Consider the following 18,690-nt stretch of genomic DNA (forward strand, 5'->3'; position numbering starts at 1 on the left):
TGACAAACACAACTTTCATTAGCACTAACGCATGCTACAAAAGAAGCCAGATAGGGAATGGATCCAAAACTCCACAGAAAAGATCTCATGATCAAAGATCAGGCCTGAGGTTTTTGCACTGGCTCCTGAGACTTTGCAGCAGCTCTTTTGGCCCAGCTCAGCCTTAGAAATTCTACAGGGCTCCACAAGGCAATTCGCATACAAGACAGATTTATCTGAACCTAAAACCAAATCTGACTCCAGTGTCCCACCACTGAAGAATCTATATTTATTATTTGCCCAACACAATATAGTAACAGAAGCTATTATGTTACACAGAGATGTTCTGCTAGCTTCCTAGCCAGTGGTTACTTGTGTAGTTTAACGTAGTGACTGATAAATTGCTCAAAGAATAGGAGCAAGCAGAAACATACCTCAGCCATTTTAGGATTCCAGCCACCATGGCCCTCTTGCATCTCCCGCAAGATGTCAATGTCCAGCAGGCATTTAACTTTGTCCCCATGCTGGAATGGATGCCTGTCTGTGCTTTCTTTCCTCTGCAATTCAGCAGGTTTTCCTAAAGAGCAGAATGACACCACTCGCACACATGCAAGCTGCAATAATATGCTTTGTCTCTCATTTGGCTTTGTAACAAGGGTTGCAAGTTAACATAAGCTTAATTGGGGCAGAACGGTGTAAAAATCTTATTCTACCTGTGGAGTACACTCTACGCACTCTGTGGGACAGCATTAGGTAGGATTAAGAATATTTTGCTCCCATTGGATAATGCTATGGGTTAAACACGAAGTAGTTCTAGCAAGACACAATTTTGTCCTTTGCTGGAGGAGAATACATTTGAAAGATGCCTTTCATGCGATGTCAGACTTCAGTATCTGTTCTTAGCAATTCAGGCACCCACAACTGCTGCTCAGCAGACACCCACACAGCACTCAAAATGAGTTCTCTTCCACAGGTAGTCAAATGGCTTGCTTTGTGGAGTACTTTATCTTCACAGCCTTTCTGTGCTCAGGTGCCTCATTCCTAGAAATGTGCTCCCCACACAATCCTTCCCTTCCCTTCCCTGATGCTCTGGCCAAGCTGCTTAAGGAGAGAGAAGAAAGATCTGATTGTGCTGCTGCAAAGTCACTAACAGTCCTCTTTGTTTTATTTCAGGGGAGCAAAAGAAAGCCCCGAACACCTGATTCAAAGTACACCTAAATTACACCTTAGCCAAAAGTGAAGTCCAGAAACACACTCAGAACTACTCAGAAAGTAGTTTCCATGATTTTATTGAAGAATTAAAAGGAAAGGTGGATTGTGTCATGTTGCCAATACAGATATCACCTTTATCCTCAATCTTTTCCTGTCTCCCTGTTGAGCAGGTATTGAGCAGGTATTTGGCAACTCTGTTCTCAGAAGGTTCCCTTTTGTCATATTCCCCTCCAACACACTTGTTGGTCCATCAGACCCACAATATCTGCTCTCTAAAAGCACAGTGAACACCAGTGGGAGCAATGCCTGCCTGAAGAATGAAAAACTTTGGATTAACAAAACTGACACTGGAATGAATTTTCTGCTGACAAATGCAGGCACTCCCAAGGGATTTTCATGCATTTGCATCATTGAGAAACTGTATTGGCAGAAGGTCCCTCTTTGCTAAACAGCTGCAGGCATCTGATAATCTTATATGATCTTACACCACTGCAAGACTGAGCTGCTTTACTAACCATCCTGTAAGAAAGCACTATGTTGACATGCAGAACAATTTTTTTTAATGGTACACATTAAGTAAGAACATCATAAAACTATCTCCTGATTTTGTGTATTCCAAGCAGAAAAGCTTTAATGTCAGGAAAATACAAGTGATTGGTATGGCAGCATGAGTCTGAATTTCCCAACAGAAGACTCACTCCACGCACCTAATTTTGGGAGATGCTCTTTGTAGTAAAAGCCACCAGGTGCCTCCACAACATACTTCAGGTCCACTTTCCCCTTGTGTCCAACTCGGTAGACATTTGTGGTACCATCAGACCATGTGACGCTGGCCACACTACGTCCAGTCTCTATATCCCAGCCTCGAATATCAACCACACATCCAGTTTTGCCTTCACCACCTGACAGAAAAAGAGGAGGGAAAAAGGTATCCGGCTTGCATTCTCAGAGACCAATACACAGAAACTCACCTGACACTGGGATGTTTACTGAGATACAATTTAATAACATTTTTATCTTAAATAAATCAAAAACAAGGAGAAAAAGCAGGACCAAAACAAATAAGAAGACCTGTCAGTTCTCCAATTATACACCACAGAAGAGGAGGTGCAGAGCCAAAAGCCACTAGCTGAGAAAGATGAATTCTGACAGAGAGGTTGCTGCCAGAAAGGATTTCTATGTGGCTCTATACAGAAGCCCATAGGCCATCCTTACAAGGTGAGCATACAGAGAGGTCTGCTTCACTTTCAGTGTACTGCTGCCTGAAGCAGTGCCCTCCAACCAAGTGTTCTTCATATATAATAAAGCAGCAAAGCAAACCAAAAAAAATTATTCAGCAGCTTACACATCCTCTCACAACCTTGAGCTGCAAAAGGCAGAGGAGGTCTCAGTCATCTTCCTAATTAAGGAGCTTACGCTATGAGACAACTCAGTTTGATCTAGCTCAGAGAGAATCTCTGCATCCAGCTTGTGGAAAGGCAGCCAAGCCGTTTGCTTTGGAATACAGATACACAAAAGCCGCATTCCGTAAAAGTGTAAAAGTCATTTCTCCTGGTCCACAGAAATACTGCCTAACAAGGCAATGAACGGTGCCATGGCACCACACTGTGGCAAGGTAGAAACACAGCAGCATTGTAAAAGCGGCCCAAGATCCTTAATCTCTTTCACACACCGGCCAAGTACAGTTTGTTCCGGCCTTTCTCTTTACCTGCCCAAGCAGGAAGGAACACTGTCGAAATGATCCAGAACATGGGGAGGTATCTGTGAGCAGGTAAATCTGGCTTTTCATACTCTCATGCAAGAGACTGTGCTGTATTAACACTGACTAGCTGACCACCTGGCCTTGCATTTCTTCTCACTTGTTTTGCACATACCACCGCTTTCAGGGCATAATCATTGCAAGCAACACAAGTCTCAGACATGCAAATATTGACTTGATCTCAAAAGGATGGATAAGCTGCACTGAGCACAAACTTCTTTTGCCCTCAGACCCTTTGAGTATCTCCTGCACTGAACCCACAGCTACGATAAAGGGCAGAGTCATCTTTTGGAACCTTTGGTTTTGCAACTTAATTATTTAGGGAAAAAATATGCTGTAAACATTTCAGTATGTGCAAGGCTCTGCAACAGAAATGGACACTAAAATTTCCTTAACCCTGCTGCACAACACACATGTTGCTACCACTGAATTAGATACAGTCCTTATATCTCAGGGGTAGATCCTAGAAAAGGCATTCTTGTCCCTTTGGATTTTCAGCCTGAAGTTATAATTCAGAAATACAGTAAGTGGAAACCATTCCACAACGAACACAGCAAACAGAGTTCTTCATTGGTGATAGGATAGGATAGCAGAGCATAGGGCAGGGCTTCATCTTCTTGTAAACATGGTGTCCATTTATAGTTCTAAATAAGATCTTCCAGGATGCTTCCCATGAGTTTTCATATGTATGAAATAGGAGCAGCAAAAATTCCCCACGCACAACCTGAATGGAGTCTCTGACACAGATATGTTTCTAAACAAATACAAAACAACAAATAATATTTAATACTCTATGGAACAGCAACCTGCATCATCTGAACAGCTCCCACAGAAGCTACTGTGCAGCACAAACATTTTCAATTATCAGTTTGGCACAAAGAAAAACATAAAAAACACTACAAAAATAAAATCAAAGGGTGTTTTACAGAACATCTCAAAAAAAGCTTACCATCTTGGTTACCCCACTCCCAATCTGGGCCACGGACTACTTTAGCCCCCTGGAAAATCCCTTTTAATGTGATACGAGTCAAATTCTGTCGGGGACTCACTAGGACTCTGAAAAATAAAACAAGAGAAAACAGATTAATTTATTGTTACTATTCACACTCTGTAAACCTCTGTTCCAACCAAGATCCATCATGTTAGGTACCATGCCTACTTACAGCAAAGCATGTCCTGAGTTCTGAAGAACGTGAGAGAAAAATGAGAGAAAACGGTAAAATAGCTGAACAGAGGCTTTGATCCTAAAAGCTGGTCTCCCCAGGAAGGTCAAAACACCTAGACACTGTTCCACTGACAGCAGAAAGACAACTAGCAGTTCATACACTAGGCTAAAAGTAAAGAGGACCCAAGTTTATCATCAAATATTATCAAAAATTGTGAGACCCATGGTGAGCTTTAAAAAAGCTCAGGGTTTCCCTCAGTTGTAGGATGCAGATAATTGGAGATAGAGGCTGCTATATGAGCATAAGAACAGGCACATTTCTATGACAGCCCATATATTAAATATTGAACGTATATTGAACATACATTGAACATATGTGAACCTGAAGTTTCAAAATGGTTCCATTCACTCACTCACAAACAGCATGCCTTGTAATGAAGGAAGAAAAGATCATCCTTCTTTTAGAACTTCAGGCTCCTTGAGGGGGCTAAGCAGGGCAAACCCAAAATCTAGTAGCTCCAAAGAAGAAAAAATCCCACACATGTTCTATGAGATGCACAAATCACAAATTATATCAAGGCAAGACTGCTCACTGAGGGCAAAATGTGACCATTCCGAACACATGAAAATTAATCCTTTTTTCCATGAATATTTACTGGCATTCTACAGCACAAGATACAATGCCTGCAAATCAAAGCCAACGTAAGCTGCCTTTAGTAACTTCAGCCCATTGATCTACATCCCTACACAGGGCAGAAGAAGCCCTGCTGTGAATATCTTCAAGCAATCCTAAACATCATAGCAGGATGGTACCACATTGCCAGCTGTGCCATTTATGTTAGTTGACATGCTCCCCCCAAGTAGAACACCCATGTCAACTAATGTCTCAGACAGTGAACATGCATCTTTAAAACAGAGCCCTAAAAGACTGGGGGGGGGAACGACACACGACACAAGTAACAAGGAAGTTTGCAACTTCTCCAGAAAGTCTGACACCACATCAGAGTAAGAGGGAGACTGACTTCAGTCAGGTACCATATCGGTACATCCAGGAAAGAGACTCAAGTGGTCAGTTGCCCTCATATCCCACTGTAAGTTTGAGGCAATGCCTACAAATATCGGTACAGTGTAGACTGCATGAAAGCATTAATAGCTCAGGCAGTCTTCTAGCTCAAAGTAAGGAGTTCAGCAAATCTCACATATTAAGGTGCAGACTGCACAGCCTAATTCACTTGCTGAAAAGCAGACCAGATTAGCCCTGCAATGTTGTGGATAGACTGTTCCAGGACAACACAAACCTCTCTATCTGCCTTGCAATCTGCATCACAAGCATACCCACCAAATCATCTTAAGAAAAAAGAAAAAAGAAAAATACCTACACAATGGTAAAGAGGGGGTCTGATGTTGCAATTCCCATAATGTTATAGCATCTTCTCTGCTGGTTTTGTGCTTGCTGTTCCTGGTCTCTGCTCCCTGGTAGAAAGCTTTCTCATGAGGTACCAAGCCAACAAAGTGCTTAAGGACCTGTTTGTTTTGCTTGGCTGGGGTATAATCCACTTTTCCAGATGACTGTAAAGGTGCTGCAATCCATATCCTTAATTGCCCACCTCCTCCTGACAGGCTCTTAGCCACTCCCAGACAGACTAAGAAGTTCAGCAGCTGTTCCACAGGGGAAGGGGCAGGGGAGCTTACCGGGGGTAGGATCTCAGAATACTGTACTTATTTCTCATCTAATACATGGAGACTGAAGGCAGAGACTCAGGATTAAAAGCTTATACTTGAACTTACTGTTTACTGATCCATCAAAAGCCTAAGTCTTTTACCTTTCTTAATTTGTTAATGGATCTCCCACCCATGCCTTACATCCTAACATGTTTGGAAATGGGGAAGAGATATTTGCACACATTCTTCTAATCATTGAACTTTCACTATCCAGACCGTAGCTCAACACGGGGAAGATGAAGACCATTTTTTGAATCGTTCATTTTTGTTTTTTTTTTTTTTTTTGCGGGGGGGGAGGGTGAGGTGGGTTTTTTTTGTTTAATAACACTGTCAAGGCTGGCAGTCGTTAAAAGATTATGAAAGAGTTCTGGGAGACAGCTCAGCTAAAAATAAACACTGAGCAGTGATCATTTCATTACACTGTCATAAGGCATGTGCCCTAAGAAGGAATATACTGCTAAAGACTGGCTTCAAAAACCAGCATAGATTTGTGTACCGCATATCTGAAATGCAATTAGCTACAACATGATATTTTTATTGCATTTTGTTGAATGTTTTTCTAACAACTTAAAGATGTCTTAGTCAAGCCCAGAGAGAATGCGATTAAAAAGGCACTTCTTTCCGCAAACCCTGCTCCCACAAGGGAGGGGTTTCAATGCAAATAATCTCAGTGTCAGTAAAACAAAGCAGGAAGCTAAGCTCAAGCAAGATATTTAAACAGCAAAATAACCACCATCAATGAGATTCCTAACAAAATTTTCCATTTCGTATAATCATATAACAGTAGTCATTTTCCATCTCAAAACAGCTCTTGCATTAGTCCCTCATCTTGGGAAAAAGGGAAATTTGTGGCTAGAGGCCAGGAAAATGAAATGACTCTGCACAACCCGTTCAGGCTTAAGGCCTCTAAAATCCTAGGGTTAGGGAGCCGCTACAAACATTTACGTGTTTGTCTAGCCTAGGTTTAGCTGCACAGGTGCTACGTTGTGGGTTTGGCCATAGAAGAGCAGGTGGCAGCAAGTTGTTGCACAAGGCTATCACACCCACGTGTGATGCTCTGAAGCTGTCCCACTAGAGGCATTTGCTTCCTACATCAGAGGAGCAGCAATGGTACCAGTTGCAAGATGGGATGCATGGTGATGACCTCTCACAAAGGGCTGAGACCAGGGAGAGACTGTAAACTTCTAGCTCTTGATCTTCCATTAGAGAGACAGTTCATGTCCATTTCACTGTCCCCATGAAAGCTTCGTAATATGGCTGTATTCCATGGTTCTGAATTTGACCTCCTTGATGGTAATCCCAAGGATCACCACCTTGATATAGAAGTAGCCCCTTCTGCTGTTATGTGAAACCAAGATTATGGGATACTGTCAAATTTGGTGGGCTATCCCTCCATCCACTCCCCTTATAAGTTTCTTTAATTAACAACCCAGTGGGCAAATCACAGCACTTTGCCTGGGTCTTGAAAGCAAAGCACTACTGTGCTTTGGGCTATTCATTTCCTCAGTGTAAATAATCACAAGATAGCCACTCCCTGCAGGAGAAAGGAAATAAGAGAATCTTGATCTCTAAAGGACACCCATTCTGTATTTCATAGCCCTTCAAACAAGAGCAAGCAACAAAATCCTAAGAAAATCCGAATCTACAAAGCAGTTATTACATCTTTTTACTAGGCAGCTTTTTTTGGTCCTTGGGGAGCTGCCAAAGGTTTTCTCTTCTACTTTATTGAGCAAAAAAATGAGATGAATGATCTATGCGATAGTCTCTTTGTTCTCCTACTGGCACTGCTAAGGCTTCAGTGAGAAGTAAGCAATTTTTGTTCTTCAAAAAGGATGCTGCATTGCCTAAGGGCATTGTCTTTACAGCTCAGACCTCAGTTGTTCCAAAGAAATCCTCAAATCATTGTTCAAAGCTGATCTCTCTTTCTCATTTTGTTTTGCTTCTTTTTAATCAGAACTTTTCATTCTTACTGCAGAGCAATCTACAGAAGACTAGACTAGCAAATTATAGAATCACATTTGCATTAAAGCACAGCTGTTCCCACTTGTTCCTTCTCCTGCACTGCAAGACATTTCTCAGTAAAATCGTTTCAGTTTGCCAATTCCCTGTATGAAAGCTCTTGCATAAAAACCACTTGCATTGAAGTTATACTACAGTATTCTACCATCCAGCTCAATCAAATGACAAAAACAAAAAGCACTTATAACAGTCTGTTTCCTCCAAGCTTAGCAACTTTAAGAACTGCAATACATACCTTTCATTCATGTTTAAAATTGCAGCTTCCCACAACTGGAAGCTTCTTCATTGTGGATTTCTAATTTCTCTCCATCCCTCAAGTGTGGGTACACTCAGCACCTACCACTTAGCAAGAGTAGGAAAGATATTATATACAATCCAATTACAACTACTGCTGCTTTTTCCTTTCATCCCTTGTTTAGGCTCCCAGAAAAGATTGCCACATCCAACAGGTTCACACTGTGGGCCCCCTCCTCTCCATTTTTTTTTAATTAGCTGTCCAGTATTAGGAAGAGCATTGTTCCTGCTAACACATAGTTGATATAAGTCAGAACACTGTTGTTTTAAGAAAAGACTAGATATAACAGACTGTGGCCTATGTCAGACTTCTTGTTATCAACTAAAAAAAATCATATTTATATCACGTCTTCTCTATCTCAGGCTCAGTCAGACTCACAGAAAAGCAAAGGAATTTAGAAAAAGAAAATAAACCAAAAAGCCATTAAGAGGCAAGCATCATCAGATATTAACTTCTGCCCTAGTGGACCTCAATCTCCAGAGACCTCCAGTGCTTAAATGCTTCTCAGGTGATATTCCAGAGTGGTGCTGAAGTGTTATCCCTCCCCTGCAGGGTTTTGGGAAAAGTCAAGTGACATGCATAGAACAGAATCAGGTTTGACAAATTTACTGGCAGTCTTCCAAGCTCTTTCTTCACACTGACAGCAAGCACACCACCGCCCAAATTCAACCAACAGCCTGGACACAGATCAGACACGAGTCTTGAAAAGACAAGCTGTTCTTTCTGCATCTTTACCTATCCAGACTACTCAGAAAGGGATACAAGTTCTGCAGAGGATAGGAGTTCCGAGGAGATAATTGCCTAGTGATCTGCCTCTTGATAAAAAATATCAGTGTTCCTGATGAGGGTCAGAAAAGGTGACAGTGCTGGCCAGTTGTCCAAAAGAATGCATCACTGTTTGGCCCAAAGCAGCAGCACCCCCTGCAGAGCCCTTGCAACGGCCAGTAAATTGGACACTTCTACAATAGAGCAAACTCTTACATCAACTGTTGTTCAATTTAATTTTTTTAATGTGAGGAAGATCATATACCTTAACAGCAGAGTGTTCATAGAGCTTAAACAGAAGACACAAGCAGGTGCTTCTGAATAACTACTTGGAGCTAACTATAATAATACTCAAAGAAAGAATGTAAATATGTATCTATGCTGGAAGTCCCAAACTCATTTCACAATAACATCTGGACAGACTGCCACATTAATGCAAGTTCAAGAAACATCTTAATCTTTTAGATAAACACAAGCCACAAAGCTCAGTGAGGACATCTTTGGACAGCAACATCCATCCCTTTGCTAGCACTCAGAAGCCTGGCTCAACCACACTGGCAAAACTACCATCGACTCCTAAGAAAGCTTCTCATAAGGGAGGAAAAACAGCTACGGATCAGACACCACTGTCTTTAGCAAAGAATTTACACTTTTTACTTCACAGATATGTGCAACGTACAGTGACGTTTACAAGGCAGAAGAGAAAAAGAAAAGAAAATCAGTGACAGAGACGAGCTAATTTCGTATGATCATTCCTAAAGGTAAGGGGCTTAAAAGATTCATCTTCATGCCCACCTTAGCAGGACCACATGAAACTACTGTTAATGTTATTTTTCAGTTCTTCCTCAGGGCAGGAGAACAGACTTCCATGTTTTGGCATGTGATGAATGAGCACAAAATTATGGATACTGTTCCACAGTCACTCCTGCTAATGCTAATGTGTACAGTACACAGTATATGACATGCTATTCTTCAGGGAATAGTACAGACTCTGAGAAGAAATCAACAATTTGGGAGTGCAAGATTCCTGTCAGCTTCTCCATGGTCACTCACCTACCTGAAAACAGCAAATACCAGAGCACCTCAAAGACATTATTTAATTTGGGCATCAGGGGAAGGGAAGGAGAGAAAAAAAACAGAGAAGAAAACTTTCCTCTCTTTTCTCAGGCAGCTCCACGAGCCAGATGCACCAGATAAAGCTTTATATTATTCTATAGAATAACGACCTATAAATCTCAACATGGTTAACTGAACTTCCCCTATAGCACCACTTACGGCTGTGAGTGTGCTGTCTCATAGCGCTCGAAGGGGTGAGACAGATCATGCTTGTTGTTCATGTAACACTGTGTGCACAAGTCATAGTCAAAGCATATTTTGCATTTCCACCGCATTCCCCGGATTGCATGCTTCTTGCAACAGTCACAAATGATGTTAGGGTGACGGACACCTAAGAGAACAAAAGAAAAGAAATATAACATCCACACACAAAATTCATAGAAACAAGATTGACAATGCTACTAGAGCTACATCAGCGTGTTTTAAACAGAAAAATTACAAGCTACTTGTGTACTGAAGGAGATGTGAGAAGCCACAATCAGAGCAAATCAGAAACCCTATAAATGCACTAAGATGGCATCAAGCTTGAGCCAGTAATCCCTGCCTCTCCCCTAGTTTGATAGGTTAGGACAAGGCCACACTATTATTACATGTGTTTCGATGTGAAGCTGGTTTACATCTGCCTGCTCTCTCCCACCATAGAAGCAAAATAAGGCAACTCATTTTTAGTGCTTCTTTTGCATGGGCATGGCCAATGAGAGCAGCTGATACTGGAAGAATAGAACTCATCCAGTACAATAAAATAGAAGAGATTTTATATTAGAGAGCTGCTTAAAAAAATATATTGGTTTTCACCCAACAACAGGTAACTCCTGCCCTTACTCCATTAAGTGAGCACAGCTACAGCAAACAAGCCATATCAGGATAACTTACCTGTAACAATTTTTGGCTGCTCAGTTTTCTGATGCTTGACTCTTGAGCTGTTTACTGCATAAGGCAGGCAACACTAACCATAAGAAGTGCAACTAATACTTGGAAGCTTATTCCACACAGACAAATGATAACTTTGACTACGAAGTTTAATAAGAGCTTCACATATTGTCCTAAATGACAACGGAGACCAAGGAATAGAGCTGATATCGCCCTACGAAGCCATCTCATTTGTTTCAGATTAGCTTGCTCAATTTTAATGGCTTCTGTCACAAGAATGTGGAAAGACTAACAGAACTGAACTCATTCATTGCAATAAGGCTGTATAAGAGCACCTTTCCATTCTCTTCAGTATGATTTTCTTCCCTGCAGTTCAGTTCACTTATCAAAATACTGTTCCTGTCTTGCATAGTCTGGATTGAGCAGCACTGACACAAAGCCAGAGCAGCTCACTGGCAGAGAGGTGAAGAACTCTTATCTTCAACCAATCTCTAATGAGAGTCATTTAAATTAGGGCCACAAAAAAGCAGCAACATCTGTATCCACTCACACCTCTTCCTCTTTACCACATCCACGCTTTCTGATCTGTGAAACATGAATTTCTGTTACAAAAAAGTTTGCAAAACTGAAATTAATAAAAAGCAAAATGGAATCTTCTCAAATGAACTTAGATGCTTATCTGTAGATTTAAGAGTCTTAGCAGAAACCATTTGGGTGTGCTGGGTACTTTTTGTTTCCATGTCATCTAAGCTTTCACTGCAATTTTGAAACAAATAAAACTGAAGCACATCAATTCTACCACATTTCTGTATATATTTTAGATAACCAGATTTGAACACCCATATCCTGTTCCCTCTTCCTTCCCAAACTTCTAAAATAATGTTAAGCATCTAAGCATCCATAGGTCTTTGAAGGCAAGATGACCTGTCAAATACTTCCTACATGTGACCCTCCTAGGGCAGAATTTAACCTAATTAACCTCAGGTACATTGTTCTGGGTTTACAACATAAGGATTGTGGCAGAATTTGGCCCTATACAACTGAACACTTAACTTGCATGCTCCTTTCATGTGTAGCATGAAATATCCATCTCCTGACTTAAGGGATTCTTATGCTAAAAGTCATGCCAGAATTCAACAGCATGACGAAGTCAGCAAGACTGTTATCAGAACAATTACTCCCAAAGCTTGCAAGGGAGCAGACTTTCAAAACATCTCATTGTACTTTGGATCCAACAGTAATGTGGAGATGTTGAAATCTGCCTAGAACAACATAGAATAGTCAACAGTTGATTATGCTTTAAAACAGAATGATAGACGAGATGATTTCTTCACATCCCTTTTTTTCTATGCAGCCCTGTTTTTCTATGAATTTAGGGAGTCTTAAAAACCACAAGGCAACACAATTTTTCAAGCTGTTGAGTCAGATATGTAAGTGACACTGGTTCCTATTTAGAATTCATCCTGAACTGAAATGTTTGAGTGTATGTTAGGAAGCTGCAGTTCGGACTTGTCTCTACTGTTTAAAACCTTATAACTATTCTATGTCATCTTTCAAATTATGAGACAACATTCAAAAGAGGAAAAAAAAGAGTCAAAAGGAAGGAGGGAATATGAATATGAACACAAATTCTTACAAAGGAGCAGCCTCATTTTCACAGATGATTCAACAGAAAAGTTTTGTCACTTTTCTCAGCTTCACTAAAAAGCTCGCTGCTGAACAGAGATCTGGATGCAAATAAACCCAGTTCTTAAGCTCTCTCAATCTACTAAACCAGAGATTTTAATTTCTGCACACAAATGTACCCAAGCAATGCTCGTCATTGAATTTTGTCGTCATTAGCTGCCTGATAGTACACTGTTGCTTAGCACCAATCCATGGACAGGTGGTAGCAAAAGGCTTGCATCAGTCAAGCCTCTGATACAGCTCTGAGATGTTGGCATTTAATTCAGTAAGCGGCAGGTGAAGCAGGTGTTACATGTGCTAAAGGAAACTGCTTTACAGTACCAGTGGCTGTGCATCTTGCCCATGTCATACTTACCTATTTGTGCATTATCATACAGAAGAAGGTCATAAGCTCCTTGGAACCCAGTCCGATAATTGGTTCTGTTGCCTTGATCCCACTGTACCACCACAGTTTTATCTGGAGTGGTTGGGCTGCCTGTCCGACCAATCTCAACCACAGTCCCAACGTTCCCTTCACCACTGTCCTGGCTGCCCCATTTCCAGTCCACTCCACGGACTACTCGCATCCCAACCTGCATGCTGGCATAGAGGTCCAAGTCCATTGCTCTGCACAATCCTCAAAAATCTTCCACATAGGGGGCCCTGGAGACAGACACCATTATCAGCAACACATCCAGCACTGTCAGCAGCATGTTCAGCATGCCCAATGAGACAATATACAATTAAGTAATGTCACTCAGCACATCACAGCAGTAACTTTTATAGCAAGAAAAGTGGATGCCATTTCAGCTCATACCCTTGGTGCACAAACTCATGCTGAACAAACAGGGCCAGGATGTTTTCTATATTCCACATTTCCCAAAAGAAAAGAACTCAAACCCCAGGTCAAAGTACTTATCCCATTCTGGTGTAAACAACGTGAAAAGAGATACTGAGTAAAGAGATCATATCACTGAGGAATATCCTGAAACTCCCAATAAAACTGTTTGTGCTGACCCAAAGATCAAAACCGAGCTCCTCTGAAGTGACACTCTGCTGACTTGGATCAGGCCACACTTCAACCCAGAACACATACCCAAGAGAAGGTGGAGTTTAACCAGATCTAGGCAGCTTTTATATTTAGCTCTGTCTCTACATACCATTAGCATTATCAGACTGATTATCAAATCCATAAATTCAACCTATATGGCAAGCAACAAGAAACAGAAGTAAGGCACTGGTAGTGGTAGGGGAATCCCTCACTCACAGGACTGTAATTCATTCTCGCTCCAGTCTCAACTCTAGGTGAACCCCAATTGGTTAACTACAGAAATGGGGCAGACGGCAGCTGCACTTCGTGGCATTTATGCTTCAGTTCAAATTAAAATGAAACTCATGCAAAAGAGATGATTTTCACCTGCATTCGCAAGAGGTGCATCTTCCCATAAATGCCCCCAGCCTGGGCATGTGATGGTAAACATCAGCCCAGTGCAAATTTTATGATGTAAACCAACTTCAGAGAAGCCTCCTCCTCAGGAATGATATGGTATTGCTGGCTGGAGAAGAAGGCCAGTGCCAGTATTTGTGCTTGTATCTGGTTCACAGACAAGACTCTGAAGCAGCTTCTATACAGCAAGCAGTGTCTTGTTGCTACTGTTACAAGATAAAATGTATCTTTCTTTCTCCTGAAATAAGACATTTCCTCAGTACTATAACCACATTCTTGCCATTGGTTTTGCTGTGTATCCTTTCACACTCTTAGAGCTTCAGTGCTCAGAAACATTGCTATAAAAACCTCCTTGCTATAAAAAGCATAGGTTACTGCCATCTTAGATAAAGAGTGGGCTCCTCTTCAAAACACGGAATGCAGCAGTTGTGGCACCAGCCCTAATGGAGCAACAATAAACATCCTAGACCATTCCGACACTTTTAGTCTCTTCTATAAAGCAATTCAGTTCCAAAATCTTTTACACATGCCTTTGCTGCTTCTTAAGTCTCCATTAGGACACTTGAGATTATTTCGTATCAGGCAAGAAGCATGAAATTGAGTAACTCATGAAAGATGAAACTATAGAACTAGTTACGTATTGACAGATATTTGTTCTGATAGAGGTGTCCTGTGAAATACATTTTTTGACAGGATATGCCTCAGAATATAAGCAGAGCCATTCTTCCTTCATATTTATCCTTTGGCAGAGGTTTGTCTTTACTTCCATTTAGAATTGAACCATGAAAATAAGGGAAGAACGACTTCAGCTTCTAAACGTTGTTCATATCATACCAAGAACACATTCTCTGTAGTTCTGTCACCTCCCAAAGCATTCTACAAACCCTCAACCCATACACGAAGTAATCAGCTGCTTACCATCGCATACGTAATCACCTTTGGCTCTCCTTCACTCTTTTGTTTAACCTACTAGGCAGGAAAGTTAGACAAACAAGTTTTCCGTGGTTTGTGGTCTATTTACTTTGAACGCAGGAGAAACAGATGGACATGCTAATTCTTCTTGCATTACATTTTTAATACGATGATACGAAATCAAAACGGCAGAGGAATAACCAAGAGGAGGGCAGAAGGGTATAAGGACATCCAGAAATTCAAGATTCAAATTCTGAGAAATTCCTGTCATCACTTCGAATGCTCTTTCAGTGATTAAAAAAAAAAAAAGAAAGAAAGAAAGAAAGAAAGAAAAAAACTGAGCAAACTAGAGTTTCTCACAGTTTACCTGCTAGACAAGGTACACTAAGAAAATATCCAACTGGCAATGATGTTAGTAGTGCATTAAGAAATACATTAACTGATCTGTATGTTATCAGAGGAAAAGAACTCAGCTGCTAACCAATCCGCCAATCCAGGATTAGTGTGCAAATTCAATACATTGCTTTGGTTAGTTCACCTAGAAAATGTTTCAGCCACCTGCCCCGAGCTGCAAAGACAACACATTTTCTAGGATTTTCCTGTAAGACGTTACTGAGTGCAGAGAAATTCCTATTCTCCCTATATTCAGCTGGCATGAGTTCAACTGTCCTGTTAGTGCAACTCATCAATTACCTGTAATTTACCATAATCTTGAAACAGAGCTCCTACAGGCTCTAGTACTAACAAAAGGAGGCTTTAGGAAGCTTGTTTTCCCATGAATGGGATGCATTCCCATTTCTCTGAAGAAAGAAGTCGACTACAAATCAAATAGACAATTATGTGATTTATGAAAATTTCCTCCCTGCCATTCTACTAAGCATGCTATTCACAGACCTCTGGGAAAATCTTCCTAGATCTTGCACCAGGAAATACCTCTTTTCTGCATGAGGAGGCATCTCAGGAAGAGAAGTCAGAACAACATGGATCAGCATTTATGATTCCATACACCAAAGCATAGTTATACCTTGAACCTCGCTGTCTCCTGTGTGGTCTCTTCTATCCTGCCAAGGATACATTTGCCATTTTCCTTCATTGATTCATATCCGTATGTCCCATGTCCATAGTGTTTGATTTATAGTGGCCTTGGGGCAGAGATTAAAAGGAGAGCATATCCTTCCTTCAGCTTGCACATTAGATACCTTCCCTAAGACCCAATACAATAGTTTATACCTCAAGCAAATGCCCCAATGCATTACCCTTAAATCTAGTTTTGCCAGAGACTGGATATTGTCATTTCATCCCCAAAGAACCTTTCCATCCCAATCTGTCAAGCAAACTACCAGCTGCCCTGCTCAGAAGTCAAGCGTGCTAACAGTGACTGTTATTGTAGTTATATCGCATCCTGCTAGTAGGAAGCATAGCAAATGCAAGCTGCAGGCAGTAGATCTCAGTCCAGTTACTCTGCCCTGTTCCTGTACTTAACCTGAAGAGGTCATATAGGGGTGACAAAACAAACACGCTCTAAAAGGTATACCACACATCTGCCTCAATCAATCAATACAGGCTAACCCCAAGTGAAAGCAAAATGCTGACAGTAATGACTGCGCTTGTACAGCATATTCAGTCCCTCTCTGCACAGTACTGTGTGTGGGGCAACAGGCAGGAACAGGAACTAGACCATGAAAATCCTCTTAATTTGCAGACAGAAAAAATCCACACAAGCATCCCCCTTTTTCAGAGATATTTTCTGCTTTGAAATCACCTTCATTCAAAATGATAAGCAACCACCCCAAAGCCTTGAGAACAAAAACCCAGAGAAGGAGAGAAGCAGGCCTTGAAAAACAAACTTCTCCCCCAGCATCAGTAACAATGGGACTAGTTGCTGCAAATGCATCTCCCCCATGACTGGGGGGGAAGAAAATAACAAGATTGAAAGATTATTTTCTATTTAGATTAAACTTTAATTACAGTTCAGCTAGTATTTTTAAATGGCAGCTCTCCAGCAAGCAAACTGGAAGCCCCTTCTCTTCATAGTGTCATAGGCAAATTTAACTCCAACCCCACAAAAAATAAATGATAATTAAAAATAAGGGCAAGAAACTTCAGCTTTTTTTCCAGACTGATCGAGCTACACAAGAGGCCTTACCTGCTGAGCAGATACCTCCGTACTTTATTCAAAACAGGGACCTTCACAGCTTTAGCACAAATGGGAAGACCATGCAAACTAATCAGACCATTCCAAGGTACAATAACTCCTCTAAAATATCCAAAAGCCTTATACCAGAGTACCAGGGTATGAGGGAAAAGAACTGAGCAAGAAATAAGGCACAGAACTCCAGTTATCAACCCTTGATTTCAAATTCAGGAATATGTGCAACAGCTACCCAAGACACAATGGCAACAGGAACAAAAAAGCACAGAGATTAAAGCTGGAAGGGAGAACCAAGGAAACACGAGCAGCATGATTTTAGCACCAAAAAAAAAAAAAAACAAAAAACAAAAAAACTGAATTTTTGAGGAAGACTCTCCATATACATCTTACCATATAATACTGCAGTGATGAGTTTCACTTGCCCAGCAAATTAGTTTTGGGATTGATTTTGGGATATAGGAAGTTTCAAAGATGCATATGAAAGAAATGTGTCCATTTTCCAGAAGTAACAGCAGTTAAAAAAAATCCCAGTCTCAGAGAAATGTCAGTCTTTGCTGCTATCTATCAATGCTAGCTACAGCAGGAACAGGAAAGGGTGAGTAGATAATGCACAGTAAGCACTGCAGTCTGTGCTGGGATCAGTAAAAGCTTGGGATATCCTTTCCAACTGTTGCCATGGCAATTGGTAAATGAAGAGAGTACAACATAGATGCAACACATCCACAACTTTGAATTAAATCAGACAGTCAAAGCCTCATTTACAGATCTCTTTACCAGAACAATAGATAGAGTTCAGGAAGAATCTACCACCAGCTTTCAATATTTAGGTCCAAGCTGCTGCTTTGACTTTTGGAAAAAAAATCTACCATAGCATTCTTTTCTCTTCGGGCATCTCTAGTTGTCCCTCTTAGGCTAACCATAACACCCAAAGTTTTCTGAAAATCTCAAAGCACAGGATTCTAAGGGCCAAACTGGGCAGACTCTGGAAGTACAGTCAATCTCACCAACTGCCATGACATAGAGCCAGTTCAAACTTGCCTGACAAACCAGCTCCGAGGCCCTGCTCCATGGAAATGTGGACAAGCTAACATGCTACCTACTCAGACATGGCATTGGGATCTTTGTGCCATGTGACATGTTGCTAACACTACTGCCTACCCATAAAGCAACTAAAACTACTGAGGCCTAAAAATAAACTCTTCCTCCAGCCAAACATCCCCTTTTAAATGTATGGAGGAGTAGGCTGGTGCAGATTCAAGTTTCTAGCATGCAGGAAGGGCTTGATTTCTGTTCAGCTTTAGTATTTCTCTAGCTTCAGGCTTTTCCTGCTACTCATCACTGTGACTTCTAAACACCTCTCACACGAGAGCAACAGCAAAAGCAAATGTCCTTGTGAACTTCATAGCATCTTTGTTTCTAATCATCACTAAAAGATGGCTTGGGAACTGCTTTCATTTAGATTTCCTTTGTGCAGACAGATGCAACACTGCTGAAAGTTTAAGGTGCACCAGTGTTCATTGCTGCATTTATGGAAGTAGAATTTAATCAAAGAGAAAGAACATCCTCTTTAGAAAGCACTGCAAAACCTAATGAGATTTTTATGATCTTCTCT

The 18,690-nt window shown here is 41.0% G+C and overlaps 1 protein-coding gene across 8 annotated transcripts in view; it reads right to left on the reverse strand.

Moving 5' to 3' along the window:
* Positions 1 to 18,690, reverse strand: part of MIB2 (MIB E3 ubiquitin protein ligase 2) — a 143,365-nt gene that overhangs the window by 108,270 nt on the left and 16,405 nt on the right. For all 8 annotated transcript variants that reach the window (XM_064525452.1, XM_026096560.2, XM_026096557.2 and 5 more), the window contains 5 exons: positions 12,944 to 13,230; positions 10,192 to 10,363; positions 3,900 to 4,006; positions 1,899 to 2,093; positions 414 to 556 (listed from right to left, as the gene is read on the reverse strand). In XM_064525452.1, coding sequence (XP_064381522.1) covers positions 414 to 556; positions 1,899 to 2,093; positions 3,900 to 4,006; positions 10,192 to 10,363; positions 12,944 to 13,190 — 864 coding nt within the window. In that variant the 5' untranslated portion in view covers positions 13,191 to 13,230. The remainder of the gene's footprint in view (positions 1 to 413; positions 557 to 1,898; positions 2,094 to 3,899; positions 4,007 to 10,191; positions 10,364 to 12,943; positions 13,231 to 18,690) is intronic.

The sequence above is a fragment of the Dromaius novaehollandiae genome, chromosome 24 (genome assembly GCF_036370855.1).
Source record: "Dromaius novaehollandiae isolate bDroNov1 chromosome 24, bDroNov1.hap1, whole genome shotgun sequence".
Taxonomy (NCBI): domain Eukaryota; kingdom Metazoa; phylum Chordata; class Aves; order Casuariiformes; family Dromaiidae; genus Dromaius; species Dromaius novaehollandiae.